At 42.5% G+C, this 13308-nt stretch overlaps 1 protein-coding gene across 1 annotated transcript in view; it reads left to right on the top strand.

Moving 5' to 3' along the window:
• The window catches only part of RCL1 (RNA terminal phosphate cyclase like 1), a 59438-nt gene that overhangs the window by 22244 nt on the left and 23886 nt on the right, over positions 1-13308 (top strand). The window contains exons 4-5 of the mRNA XM_007452925.1: positions 2375-2449; positions 3394-3518. Of these exons, the coding sequence (XP_007452987.1) occupies positions 2375-2449; positions 3394-3518 (200 nt within the window). The remainder of the gene's footprint in view (positions 1-2374; positions 2450-3393; positions 3519-13308) is intronic.

Below are 13308 nucleotides of genomic sequence, written 5' to 3' on the forward strand. Positions count from 1 at the left end.
GTGCTCCGCAACAGGAGAGGCCGCAACAGTGAGAGGCCCGCGTACCGCAAAAAAAAAAAAAAGGGTAGGGGGATTTAATAAGGGTAGCTCTGCAGACATCCAACAAGGATGAGAGTTGAAAGCGGCAGCGATGGGGTAGGAACATTTTTCCTTGGAGGCAAAAAGATAGGAAATGGGGAGAAATTTTGAGAAGAAAACTTTTAGGAGGTCTCCTTTGAATCTCTGTGATTTGATATTAGAGCCCCCAGTAGATATTTACTGGTGCCAACAGCTGGCCAATGGGTGTGTGTAGAGTCCATTCTTTTTCAGTACTGTCCTGAAAGGGTAAAGAAGTCTACTGTGTGCTGGGCACTGTTCTAGGTGTACTTACATCTGTATCCATATTTATTTGATTTGTGAGGTGAGGTGGGTGTTCTATCACTGTTTCAGACAAGGGAACTGAAGAGCAGGTTGCTTCCCTTTTTCTGTTTGGTGCAGTCTGATCATATTTTTTACCTGTCGATTGACTGACTGGACTGTTAAGGGTGACACCTTTGCCCTGAGGTTCTACTTGAGTCAGACTTCTGCCTTTCCTCTCTGAGCACAGAGTCACAGCTCAGTTTCCATTAAGCAAAACCTACAGACCACCCTTGCCCTGCAAGAACCAGTGTGGGGAGCCAGGGGAGGCTGTGGAACTTGTCCAGTCCAGCCCCTCTTTATACAGCAGGAAGCCAAGGCCTTGGGGAGGTAATGTCCAGGTCTCAGAGCTGGTTAAGAGGCAGAATGGGGCTTCAGCCCACAACTGCTTTTCCAGCCATTGTCACACCGAACCGAGTTGCCTACCTTCCACGTCAGATGGAGAGTGACTTAGGAGACAGGACCACATCTGGAGTTACACTTGGGCTCCTGGCTGACCCTCAGAGTCAATTTGACCTTATCCTATATGACTCCGGGTGTAAGTGGGATGACCTGAAGGGATATTCTGTTCTCTTGCGCTTCTCTTCCCCAAGAGAGCTGGAGGCTGCCTAGTTCCAGGAGTCATGTGGGCAAGAGTGCTCTGCATTCTTGCAGCCCTCACGTTTTCCAGAATCTGGCTTGACCTTCTCCCCAACTGCCCTTAACACTAGCCTAGACTGATTCATCTTGGTTCTAGCAGTCCCAAGTGCATATTTTAAGTTTGTGGGTGTGTGTAGCTTTAATATTTAATTGAATTGAGCTCAGCTCATCTTTAATGAATTCTCCCAGTAACTACTTCTGCCCCACCTGATCCATGCTGAACATGTTCCTAGGCTTCATAGGTCATTGCTACCTCTGGTTAATTTTCTGATATGAGAATATTCAGCTGGGGCACATTCTCTGCGGTAGAGCCTTGCTGGAGTATCGTTCTCTTGACCCTTAGCACGTTAGAGTTGGTATAGCAACTCGGAGACAGGCAGGCTGAGCTCCTTACCTTAGAGACAAGGAAATTCAGACAGTTGAGATTTTCTTATTTGAGGCCACACAGCTAACTGGAGACAGAGCCTGGGCCAGGATCAGGGCTTTTCCCTGCAGCCTCTGCGTGTGCCGCTTGTGCCCTCAGCGCCTCCTGCTATAGAGTCGGCCCCCGCAGGGCCGAGAAACATCTCTTGTTCCATTGGGAACAAGCAAGGGATTGCTGTTCTTTCGCAAGTTGCCATTGATTTGAATGTCACTTTATCCTCTATGAGCAATCCACAAATGAACAAGGAAGGAGTTTTGATTGAGGAGGAGATAACAGTTACACTTGGCACTGTCTTGTCATCAGCTGTGGATGCTGTCATTGCACTTTGGGGTTTGTGTTGCTTCATGCATGCAGTTTGAGGCTGTCCTTCCCCCGAGGCCCTCACTGCCTTGTAGAATCACCACCCTTAAATGCCTTTGCAGTAGGTGTCAGCAGGATTCTTAGGTAGGACTCTTAGGTTGAATAGTTCATTTGGTTTGCTTTAGTCTCGAGTGCCACCAGCTCTAAACATTAAACAGTCATGTTGGAAAAAGAATACTAAAACAGGTGATTTTCTTGCATAGTGTTTATACCTATTAAGACTGAGCACAGGTCTCTGTTTTCTGTATGAGCTCAGCAGTTTCTTGGTGCTTTTTGCCTGATGCACGTGATGCTCATGATGACTCATAAGGTAGGTGTATGATATTGTAAATGTGGAAAAGAGGCCCACAGGAGCCAGTGGCTTATAAAGTCACAGTCTATACTCGGGAGCAGAGCCGGCCCACACCCTCAGCTGTAAGCCAGCCTCTTTTCCCTTTACTAGACTGCTTCATCTACCTGGAGGCTAAGCCTTCACCTGCTTCACGGGCTCTTGCTTCTTTCCATCTCTCAAGGCTTAACTAAGCTTTTTTTTTTTTTTCTGAAATAATTCTACAGGTTGATGTTCTTAAGGCAACAGCGCTCCCTCTATTGAAACAGTTTGGGATTGATGGTGAATCGTTTGAGTTAAAGGTAAGAATGTACAATTGTTAGTGATGTATATCAGTGTGAAAGATTTTCTTACCAACTCGTTGGAAGAGCTATATGCCTCACGTGTGTGTGGCACATTTGCAGTCGCCATTTATTAGAAGACCCACAGGATTCATGAACCAAACATTGCAGACTTTGAGCTGAAAGGGACCCTTTAGTAATGACAGGAGTAGACAGCAGTTATACTGCACTTACTTCGTGGTAGGCGATGTTGTAAGCATTCTACATGTATTAACTCCTTGGCTCATAACAACTCAGCTAATAAGTAGTAGAGCCAGGATTCTGACCATGCTGCCTCTCTGATCTAGATCATTTATCTTAGTTTGTGTCCGGAGCCTCCCAACGTGAATGTCCCTGAGAATTTTTAGTACGTTACTTTCAAAACTTAGTCGAAGTAATTTAAGCATCTGTTTGTTTGCTATTTAAGGGAATTACATCAATCCAATGTGATAATGCTGGATATCTTAAGCTGTTTAGCATCTCTGTTTTTTAAAATGATGTTTTTAAACAAGGAAAATGACTTCATTTTTATTTAATAATGTAGAGTTTTGATAGAACAGTTAATTCCAGAGAAGGAGAAAAGGATTCCTGATGGTTAAGAAGTGGGATAAGCTGATGAACTAGGCCAGTCCCTCATTTTAAGGTTGAACAAACAGGTTCTGGTGGTGAAGTGACCTGTCTGGCTTTGACTGGGCCATGCAGGCTCTGTGTCCACTGCTCTTTCCGACATACCACACGGTCTCCTTGCTTAGCACATGCCCCCGTGGACCTAACATCAGGTGCTGTTCGTCTTGAAGGGATTGACAAGTTGTGTATGAAAGAGCTTGCTGCTTTCTAATGGTGGTTTTCATTCTTGGTGTAAACCAGCCAGGTTGGGTGTCATCCACTCTACTGAACCCTCACCTCTTCTTTCTCACTTGGTGCAGATTGTGCGACGGGGAATGCTCCCTGGAGGAGGAGGCGAAGTGTTTTTCTCATGTCCTGTAAGGAAGGTCCTGAAGCCCATTCAGCTCACAGATCCAGGAAAGATCAAACGTATCAGAGGAATGGCGTATCCTTTGCATTTGCTTCAGATTTCTTATTTTTTTCTTGCCTCCCTAAGATAAGAATAACTCATAACAATTTACTTCTTCCCAGGGTTATTTACATTTTAGACAACAATCTTGGAAAAGTCTTAACAATTAATTTATAATTATTGGCTGAGATAGGATATTTTATTACCTGCCTCACCATAACTAGATTGACTGATTGATTCATTCATTTTTTCAGTTAACACTTAAGCAGACAGCTCCAGTGTATGTGACACTATCCTGAGGGCTTCGATTTGGGGGCCACCAATGCATCGCAGTTCCTCCCTCAGAAGAGCTCATCGTCTGGTGAAGGAAACAAATATACAAACGCATAATTCTGCTATAATGTGTAAAGTGATATAGATGATGTGCAGTGGGTTGGGGGAGCTAAGAGTAAAGAGTAGCAAATTTGTCTGGAAGATGTGGGAGGAATGAATAATAATGAATAACCTCTGCCATTTATTAAGTGCTTACTCTGTGTGCACTATGATAATTTATATACTTTATTTTAATTTATTTTTTAAAAACCACTTTATTGAGGTGTGATTGACATACAAAAAGCTGTATTTATTTAATGTGTACAACTTGATGAGTTTGGAGATATGTATACACCTCTGAAACATCAACATGATCAGTGCCATAAACACATCTATCACCTCCAAAAGTTTCTTTTCACCCTCTTTATTATTTTACATTTTAAAAATTTTAATTGTTTTGTGATAAGAACACTTAACATAAGATCTACCCTTCTAGCAAATTTTAAAGTATAGAATACAGGCATTACAGTGTACAGTAGGTCTCTAGGACTTATTTAGGTTCCTCATATAAATGGGATCATGTAGTATTTGTTCTTCTTTGTCTGGTTTATTTCATTTAGCATAATGTCCTCCAGGTTCACCCATGTTGTCACAAAGGACAGCATTTCCTTTTTTAAGGGTGAATAATATTCCATTGCCTGCAAATATCACATTTTCTTTATCCATTTGTTTGTCAATGGACATGTAGGTTGCTTTCATGCCTTGGCTATTGTGAATGATGCTGAAAGGAATATGGAAATGTGTGTATATTTCTTTGAGATCCTGATTTCAATTCCTTTAGATATACATCCAGAAGTGGGATTGCTGGATCAAATGGTTAGTTCTATTTTTAATTTCTCAAGGAATCGCCATACTGTTTTCCATAGTGGCTACACTGACCTATATTCCCACTAACAGTATACAAGGATTCCCTTTTCTCACCAACACCTGTTATTTATTTATTTATTTATTTTTTGATAATAGCCATCCCAATGGGGTGAGGTGATATCTCAGTATGCTTTTGATTTGTAGTTCCCTGGTGATTAGTGATTGTTGAGTACCCTTCCATGTTCCTGTTGGCTATTTATATGTCTTTTTGGGAGAAATGTCTATTCAGGTCTTTTGCCCATTTTTAAAATTGGGTGGTTTGTTTATTTTGCTACTAAATTGTATGAGTGTCTTATATTTGGGTATTAATCATATATATGAATTTCAGACATTTTCTCTTATTACATAGGTTGCCTTTTCACTTTGTTGTTTCTTTTGCCTGTGTTTTGGTATTCAAGAAATCATTGCCAAAGCTAAAAATCTTCCCCACTATGTTTTCTTCTAGTTTTACAGTTTCAAGTCTTATGTTTGTCTTTAGTCCATTTTGAGTCCATCTTTGTATGTGGTGTAAGATGAGTCCAGTTTCATTCTTTTGCATGTAGGTATCCAGTTTTCCCTGGGAATATCCTTTCCCTATTGTGTGTTCTTGGCATCCTAGTTGAAGATCAGGTGACCAGATATGCGTAGGTTTATTTCTGGGCTCTCTGTTCTTTTCTGTTGGTCTATATGTCTGTTTTTATGCCAGTGACATGCTGTTTTGATTTCTGTAGTTTTGTAACATATTTTGAAATCAGGACCTGTGATGCCTCCAGCTTTATTCTTCTTACTCAAAATTGCTTTCGCTATTTGGAGTCCTTTTTGGTTCCTTGTAAATTTTAGGATTGTTTTTTCTATTTTTATTAAAAAGAACATTGGGATTTTGATAGGGATTGCATTGAATCTGCAGATTGCTTTGGAAAGTATGGATATTTTAACAGTAATTCTTCCAACCCATGAACATGGACTGTCTTTCCATTTAAAAAGTCTTTTAAAATGTCTTTCATCAGTGTCTTATAGTTTTTAGTGTATAAGTCTTTAGCTTCCTTGGTGAAGTTTATTCCTAAGTGTTTAGGTTTTTTTTAATGCTATTGTAAATAGAATTGTTTCCTTGATTTTCTTTGCAGGTAGTTTGTTGTTAGTGTGTAGAAATGCAACTGATTTTTGTATGTTGACTTTGTATCCTGCAACTTTATTGAATTCATTTATTAGTTCTAATAATTTTTTTTTTGATCCATTCTTTAGGGTTTCTACATATAAGATCATGTCATCTGCAAACAGATAATTTTACTTTTTCCTTTCCAGTTTGGATGCCTTTTCTTTCTTTTTCTTGGCTAATTACTCTGGCTAGGACTTCTAATACTGTGTTGAATAGGAGTGGCAAGAGTGGGCATCCTTGCTTTGTTCTAAATCTTACAGGAAAAACTTTCAGTTTTTCACCATTAAAGATGATGTTAGCTTTGGGCTTTTCATATATGGTCTTTATTGTGTTGAGGTAAGTTTCTTCCATGCTTAATTTGTTGAGAGTTTTTTTTTTTTTTTTTGCGGTATGCAGGCCTCTCACTGCTGTGGCCTCTCCCGTTGCGGAGCACAGGCTCCAGACACGCAGGCCCAGCAGCCATGGCTCACGGGCCCAGCCGCTCCGCGGCATGTGGGATCCTCCCGGACTGGGGCACGAACCCGTGTCCCCTGCATTGGCAAGCGGCGGACCCTCCACTGCGCCACCAGGGAAGCCCCTGTTGAGAGTTTTTATCATGAAAGAATGTTAAATTTTGTCAAATGCTTTTTCTGCAACTATTGAGACAATGATGTAATTCTTATCCTTCATTCTGTTAACGTGGTGTATCACATTGATTGATTTGCATTTGTTGAACCATTCTTGCATCCCAGGGATAAGTGCCAGTCCATCATGTTGTATGATCCTTTTAATGTGCTGTTGAATTCAGTTTGCTAATATTTGTTGAGGTTTTTTGCATCCATGTTCATCAGAGATGTTGGCCTATAGTTTTCTTTTCTTGCATTGTCTTTGTCTGGCTTTGGTGATGCTGGTCTTGCAAAATGAGTTTGGAAGTTTTTCGTGTTTGATTTTTTAGAAGTTGAAGGATTGATGTTAATTCTTCTTTAAATGTTTGGCAGAATTCACCAGTGGATTCATCTGCTGAAGCCATCTGGTCCTGGGCTTTTCTTTGTTGGGAATTTTTTGATTACTGATTTAGTCTCCTTACATGTAATTGGTCTGTTCAAGCTCTCTGTTCTTGATTCAGACTTGATAGGTATTAGGTTTATTCATTTCTTCTAGGTTGTCCAATTTGTTGGCATAATAGTCCCTTGTGATCTTTTTCAATTTCTGTGGCATCAGTTGTAATGTTTCCTTTCATTTCTGATTTTACTTATTTGAGTCTTCTCTTAGTCTAGCTAAAGGTTTGTCAATTTTGTTTATCTTTTCAAAAAATCAGCTGTTTTGTTGATTTTTTTCCTATCGTTTTTCTATTTTATTTATATCTACTCTGATCTTCTGCTAACTTTGAATGTGGTTTCTTCTTTTTCTAGTGTAAAGTTAGGCTGTTTATTTGAGATCCTCTTTTGTAGAAAGAATGTAAGCACTTATCACTATAAAATTCCTTCTTAGTATTCCTTTTGTTGCATTTCATAAATTTTGGTTTGTTCCATTTTCATTTGTCTCAAGATATGTTCTAATTTCCCTTTTTGATTTCTTTGACCCAATATTTGTTCAGAAACATGTTTCTAATTTTCATATATTTGAATTTTCCCATTTTCTTGCTGTTATTGATATCTAGTTTCATTCCATTGTGGTTGGAAAAGATACTTGGGGTGATTTCATCCTTCTTAAGTTTGTTGAGACTTTGTTTTGTGACCTACCTTGTGACCCTGGAGAATGTTCCATGTGTGCTTGAGAAGAATGTGTATTCTGCTACTGGTGGCTGGATGTTCTGTATATGTCTGTTGGTTCTCTTTGGTTTATAGTGTTCAAGTCTGCTGTTTCCTTACTGATTTTCTTTCTGGTTGTTCTATCCATTATTGAAAGTGGGGTACTGAAGTCTCTTATTATTGCATTGCTGTCTATTTCTCCATTCAGATTTGTGGATATTTTTTTTTTTTTCCTGTGGTATGCGGGCCTCTCACTGTTGTGGCCTCTCCCGTTGCGGAGCACAGGCTCCAGACGTGCAGACTCAGCGGCCATGGCTCACGGGCCCAGCCGCTGTGCGGCATGTGGGATCCTCCCAGACCGGGGCACGAACCCGCATCCCCTGCATCGGCAGGCGGACTCTCAACCACTGCGCCACTAGGGAAGCCCAAATTTGTGGATGTTTGCTTTATATACTTAGGTGGTCCGATGTTGAGTGCATATATTTATAACTGTTATATCTTCTGGTTCAATTGACCCTTTTACTGTTATATAATAACCTTTGTCTCTAGTGACTTTGAAGTCTTTTTTTGGCTTAAAGTCTATTTTGTTTGATATAAGTATAGTCACTCCTCCTCTCCTTTGGTTACCATTTGCATGGAATATCTTTTTCTGTGCCTTCACTTTCAGCCTGTTTGTGTCCTTATGTCAAAAGTGAGTCTCTTGTGGACAGCATATAGTTGGATCTTGTTTTATCCATTCAGCCACTCTATGTCTTTTGATTGTGGAGTTTAATACATTTATATTTTATATACTTTATTCTTAAGCCTCAAAGTGAGTTTGAATTCTCTTATATCCTGTTTTGTAGATGGGGAAACTGAGGCTTCAAAAGGAATTTGCTCCCACGTCACATTGCTAGTAATGGTAGAGCTGGGATTTGAACCCTGTCTCTGTTAGAAGCCCAGGCTTTTTTTTTTTTTTTTTTTTTTTTGCGGTACACGGGCCTCTCACTGTTGTGGCCTCTCCCGTTGCAGAGCACAGGCTCCGGACGTGTAGGCTCAGCAGCCATGGCTCACGGGCCCAGCCGCTCCGCGGCATGTGGGATCTTCCCGGACCGGGGCACGAACCCGTGTCCCCTGCATCGGCAGGCGGACTCTCAACCACTGCGCCACCAGGGAAGCCCTAGAAGCCCAGGCTTTTAACCTCTGCTTTTTCCTATAGAGAGGGCAGGGCATTTGGACTGAGCCTTGAAGAATAAAGGCTTGTAAAATGGGGCAAAGAAGGCGGAGTTCTTCAGGCAGAAATATGGGCCTGTGTGGAGGGAGCAGTGCACAGTGATTCTGGGGAGTGTCAGGCAACGTGGTGTGGCCTGAATGCAGGTCAGTCAAGGGTGTTTGGTAGTAGAAGATGGGACAAAAAGTTGGGGCGGGAGCCTGTAAAGGTGGGAGGCTGTGCCGACGAGTCAACCTTCATTCAGAGTCAGTAATTTTCTTTTGGAGAAAGAATTTGCACATCAAGCAGATAACTGGTGGTACCAAAAGAACTTTTGGCTATTTTTGGCTCGTTGTAGAAATTTTGGTAGGTACAAGTTAAAAAAAACAAAAAAACAAACAGAAAAAACATCTAATCACCTGATGGCAATCACTTAGAGGCAAAGATAGTGGGGAATTATCATGCCCTAAAGAGAGCCACTGAGGGTAGTGGCTGGGGGACAGGTGAGGGCTGCTAGTTTATGGAGGTCCTAGAGGCAGGATGGATAGGATGCAGCGATGACCTGGGGAACAGGGAATCCTTGAGTGTGACTTTGATGTTTCTCACTTATGCACCTGAATAGACATATTTGTTCAGATAGAAGCTACAAATGTTTGGAGTGGGGTGTGGCTGTGTGGGTGGCGGTGAAGATAAGTTTAGTTTTATTCATGTTGGGTTTGGTGGTTCCAGGTAGGTAAGTGGATAAGTCTAGAAAGAACTTATTAGAAGTTAGGAATGTAGAACTGTAACTGAGGGGCCAGGAGAGCTAGAAATGAAAGGTTTGGAGTCAGGTACCATGTAGAAGGCAGGGAGGAGGGTGGAACCGTGAGAGGTCACTAAGACTTGAAAGCAAAAGCAAAGTAAGTGCTCCCAGGAAGGAAGACTAGGGAAAATCAGAGAGTTGAGAGGAGAATAAGGAAATCAAATAACTGTATTTCATTTTAAAAAAATACATAAAAATAAAAAAAAAATTTTAAACTACACTGAGGTACCATCTCTCACTAATGAGACTGGTAAAAAACTAAAGTTTGACATCATACTCTGTTGAAAGGCTGGTGGGAAGGTGAGACAGTATAACCCCTATGGTTAAGAATTTGACAATATCTAGCAAAATTCCCAGAAATCAAGGAAGCTGTCAAAGGCTACTGGAGTCATGTCAACTACGCACAGAAGCCAACTTGAAGAGGCTCCTACTAGCCAAAGGTGGGACAATCCAACCACCAATAGGAACAATTACAGTCGATTGAAACACATTAAATAAGTTTACATCCACAAATTTATTATGATACTTAAAAAAAAATAAACCTTTATTCATCACACTTGGAAATCAACTCATTCTTTTGAAAATTGGTAGAGACAAGCATTTATTCTGCTTTTCCTGTACAAACTGATGAAGGGAAGTTGGTGAGGGAAAGTCTGTGTATATCAGGGATGTTAACTCTTTGTTTATGAATAAATTGCAAATAGTTTTTTTCTAAAAAGAGGTAAAAAAGAAAATGTAGCTTCTTGGAAGCCCACCCAGGTTAGCGCCTTAGAAGGGCTCAGAGGAGTCAGCATTAGGATGGGGGGCAAGCTGAGGGACTCACAGCAGGCTGCCACTGATACCCCTGGGAGCTCTTTCCAGAGGGTGGTAGAGGCAGAGGCCAGATAACCAGTTCTAGGTTGCAGGGTGATGGAGGGAAATGGTGAGGAGCAGAGGCCACTCTTTCAAGAACCTTGACAAGAAAGAGAATAGAAGGAAAGATAAGGTGGTAACTTGAGGAAGAGAATTGAGAAGATTCCCTTCCTTTTTAACAAAAAGGTTGGTGATGATTTGAGTATTTTTGTAGCTTGGGTAAAGTAGATTTATATATGAGAGAGGGAGACTGATAAAGCAAGGTAACAAGGTGATTAAAGCACAGGTACTAGAGTCACACAAATGTGGATTCTAACTGGGTTTGCCACTCACTGGTGGAGATGTTTGGCCCCAAGCCTTGGTTGACATATTTATCATTGGGCCCGCTTACGACTACTGTATGGGGCTATAAAGAAGGTTAAATGAGGTAATAGACGTATGGTACAAGACACTGGGGTGGTATATAAGTAAGTGTTTGGTAAGTTGTGGCTGCTGTTATTTTTATTATTGTTTGAGAGGGGATGGATTGAAAATGGCAGGTATATGGTAAGGATGGAGCAGTCTGATGATGACTGGAAGCCAGTGGGAGGAGTTTTCAATTTTACTGAGTTAGGGTGGGTTCTAGGATAAGGGGATCAGCACGGGTATGATAAGGGAATATAACAGGGGTGGTAAAGATGTGCCGTCACAGTGGCATAGGGGCCACTATTGGGGGTGAGGTGCCCATAGGGACATAGTAACTAAAGATAAGAAAAAGGCTGTGGGACTTCAATAAGGGCTCAGCTGAAGCGAAATGTTATCATGGTGCCAGCTGCGTGGCCGTGGGTCCAGCACCAGTTGGCAGCCTAGAAGGAGAAGTAGAGGAGCCAAGAGGGCCATTTTCATCCAGGGCTGGGTGTGGATTGACAGGGTGAGTGGGTTATGCAGAAGGACAGGTTAGAGGGCATATTGGTGAGCATGGCATTGGAGTGACAGCCAGTGCGCTCCTTACTGAGTAATGCAGCAGGGGCTCGCCAGCCTGGAGAAAGCACCTGGTCATGGGTTTGGAATCCTTAGCAGGTTTAATGGAAGTAGATATGTGTGCTGTGTAGAAGAACAAGGAATGATGTTTAGGGGACTGTGTTTTGGGGTTTCAGATATTAAGAGTGGTAGAAATCTAGGTGCCAACAAGATCTGGGTGAGGGCAAGTGTGAGAGGTGGGGTGGGGTGGGGGCTGGATGGGGTTGGGTGTGGCTTTCCTGGTGGGAATTTGACAGAGTGGGGTGGACCAGGATGTATGCTTCTTGGGGTGATAGGGGCTTAAAGTCAAGCTTTGTATTTCTCAGGAGGTTTTGGGGTGGGTTCCTTCTTGGAGGGAAAGAAGTATGGAGTGGACTAACTTTTCAGAGGCCTTGAGTAGATTGAACAGTGAGTGGTGAGGGCATGGTATGGGGGCATGGCATAGCCACAGGGCAGAGAGAACCATTGATGAGATAAAAGATCAATCTTGAGGTGCTACCTGAAGTTCTTTGTAGGCATCATCAAGAGCAGAGGAATTTATAACAAAGCTTCTTCCATGGATTATGGATCAAGACCTGCGTATATGAGGAGAGAATGGGGGAGAAATGGTTCCTGTCCTGGGGAGCCCCCAGGTTGATGGATACTTCCATTGATGTCCCAAGGTGATGTTCAACTCTCAAGTTCTCCGATTCAGAGGAGGTAGAAACAGGTTATAGAGAAATGGAAATGTGATGTGAGTAGGTGGGGCTTTTTTTTTTTAATATGCCTGTTCTGCTTGACCCATGTCAGTTACTTACAGCTCAACCTCATTCTCATTAACATTGTATTTCACTATGTAAAGAATTCCAAATTAAACCCTGTTGATGGCCATTGGGGTGTCTTCTGTTTTTCACTGTTGCCAAAAATGCTGTGGTTAATGGGTTAATAGCCTTGTACCCTGAGTCCTACACACTCTCAGGACCATTTCAGTTTGTTTTTTCTCTTTTGAGATTTGTTTCCTCAATGCTATGTCGTGGCAGTGAACTCTGCTTGGAATCCATTCTCTCTAGTTTGGAAATGTGATTTCCAGCATGTGCTCTGTTTGTTTACCACAGTCCTGTGGTAACAACATGGGTTTCAAAGAGGCAGTTACAGTGGGATCCCACCTGTACTCGCTGTACGGGGTGCAAAAGCCTTGTGAGAGTTTTGAAGCCTTTGATGAAGATGGCGGGAAATGGGGTTGTACAGTGTTTTACATAAAAGCTGAAACAGCTGTTGTGCCCCGGGCACCTGGGGTGCAACAGTGTTCCTCCCCGGCTTCTCTCTAGTGTTCTTTGAGCCTTCCTTGTGTAGACTCTGAGCCAGAAGGATGCCAGTGAGGTCCCAAGCCCCTCACCTTCCTTGAGGCTGGGGGTGGGACACCTGAACGCTGCCCGATACAGCCCCGACTCTAGAGCCTTCCTCTGAACTCCCCAGTAGAGTTGACACAGCGCCCTTGCCCAGATCCCTGTCTGCAAACCAAATGTTCCAGTCACTGGTCTGCAAAGCTGCCTATTTCTCGAACACCTCAAAGGAATGTGGGTTTGAATTGAGATCACCTTCTTGGCCAGCTTTGGAGCCTGGGGAAAAAAAGCTGCCTTTGGAAAAAGCTTTAGCTGGTTTTGTGGTTTGTTACTTGCAAGGCCGGTTAATGGTTGGGCTGAGCTTGGAGGTTGTATTCCCCATAGGAGGGCTCGAGCTGGGAGCCCTGGTAGCTGGGAGAACTAGCCCCGCTCTCCTGTGTATGTTTGTGGTTTTAACTGGGCTCCCCACTGCCCCCTTCCAACCCCCACCCCGACCCCCCAGCCCACCCACCGCAGCAGAGTGCATCTCTCTGACTGATTGGCCAGGGGCTGGGAGGG

The sequence above is a fragment of the Lipotes vexillifer genome, unplaced genomic scaffold (genome assembly GCF_000442215.2).
Source record: "Lipotes vexillifer unplaced genomic scaffold, Lipotes_vexillifer_v1.1 scaffold1486, whole genome shotgun sequence".
Lineage (NCBI taxonomy): Eukaryota > Metazoa > Chordata > Mammalia > Artiodactyla > Lipotidae > Lipotes > Lipotes vexillifer.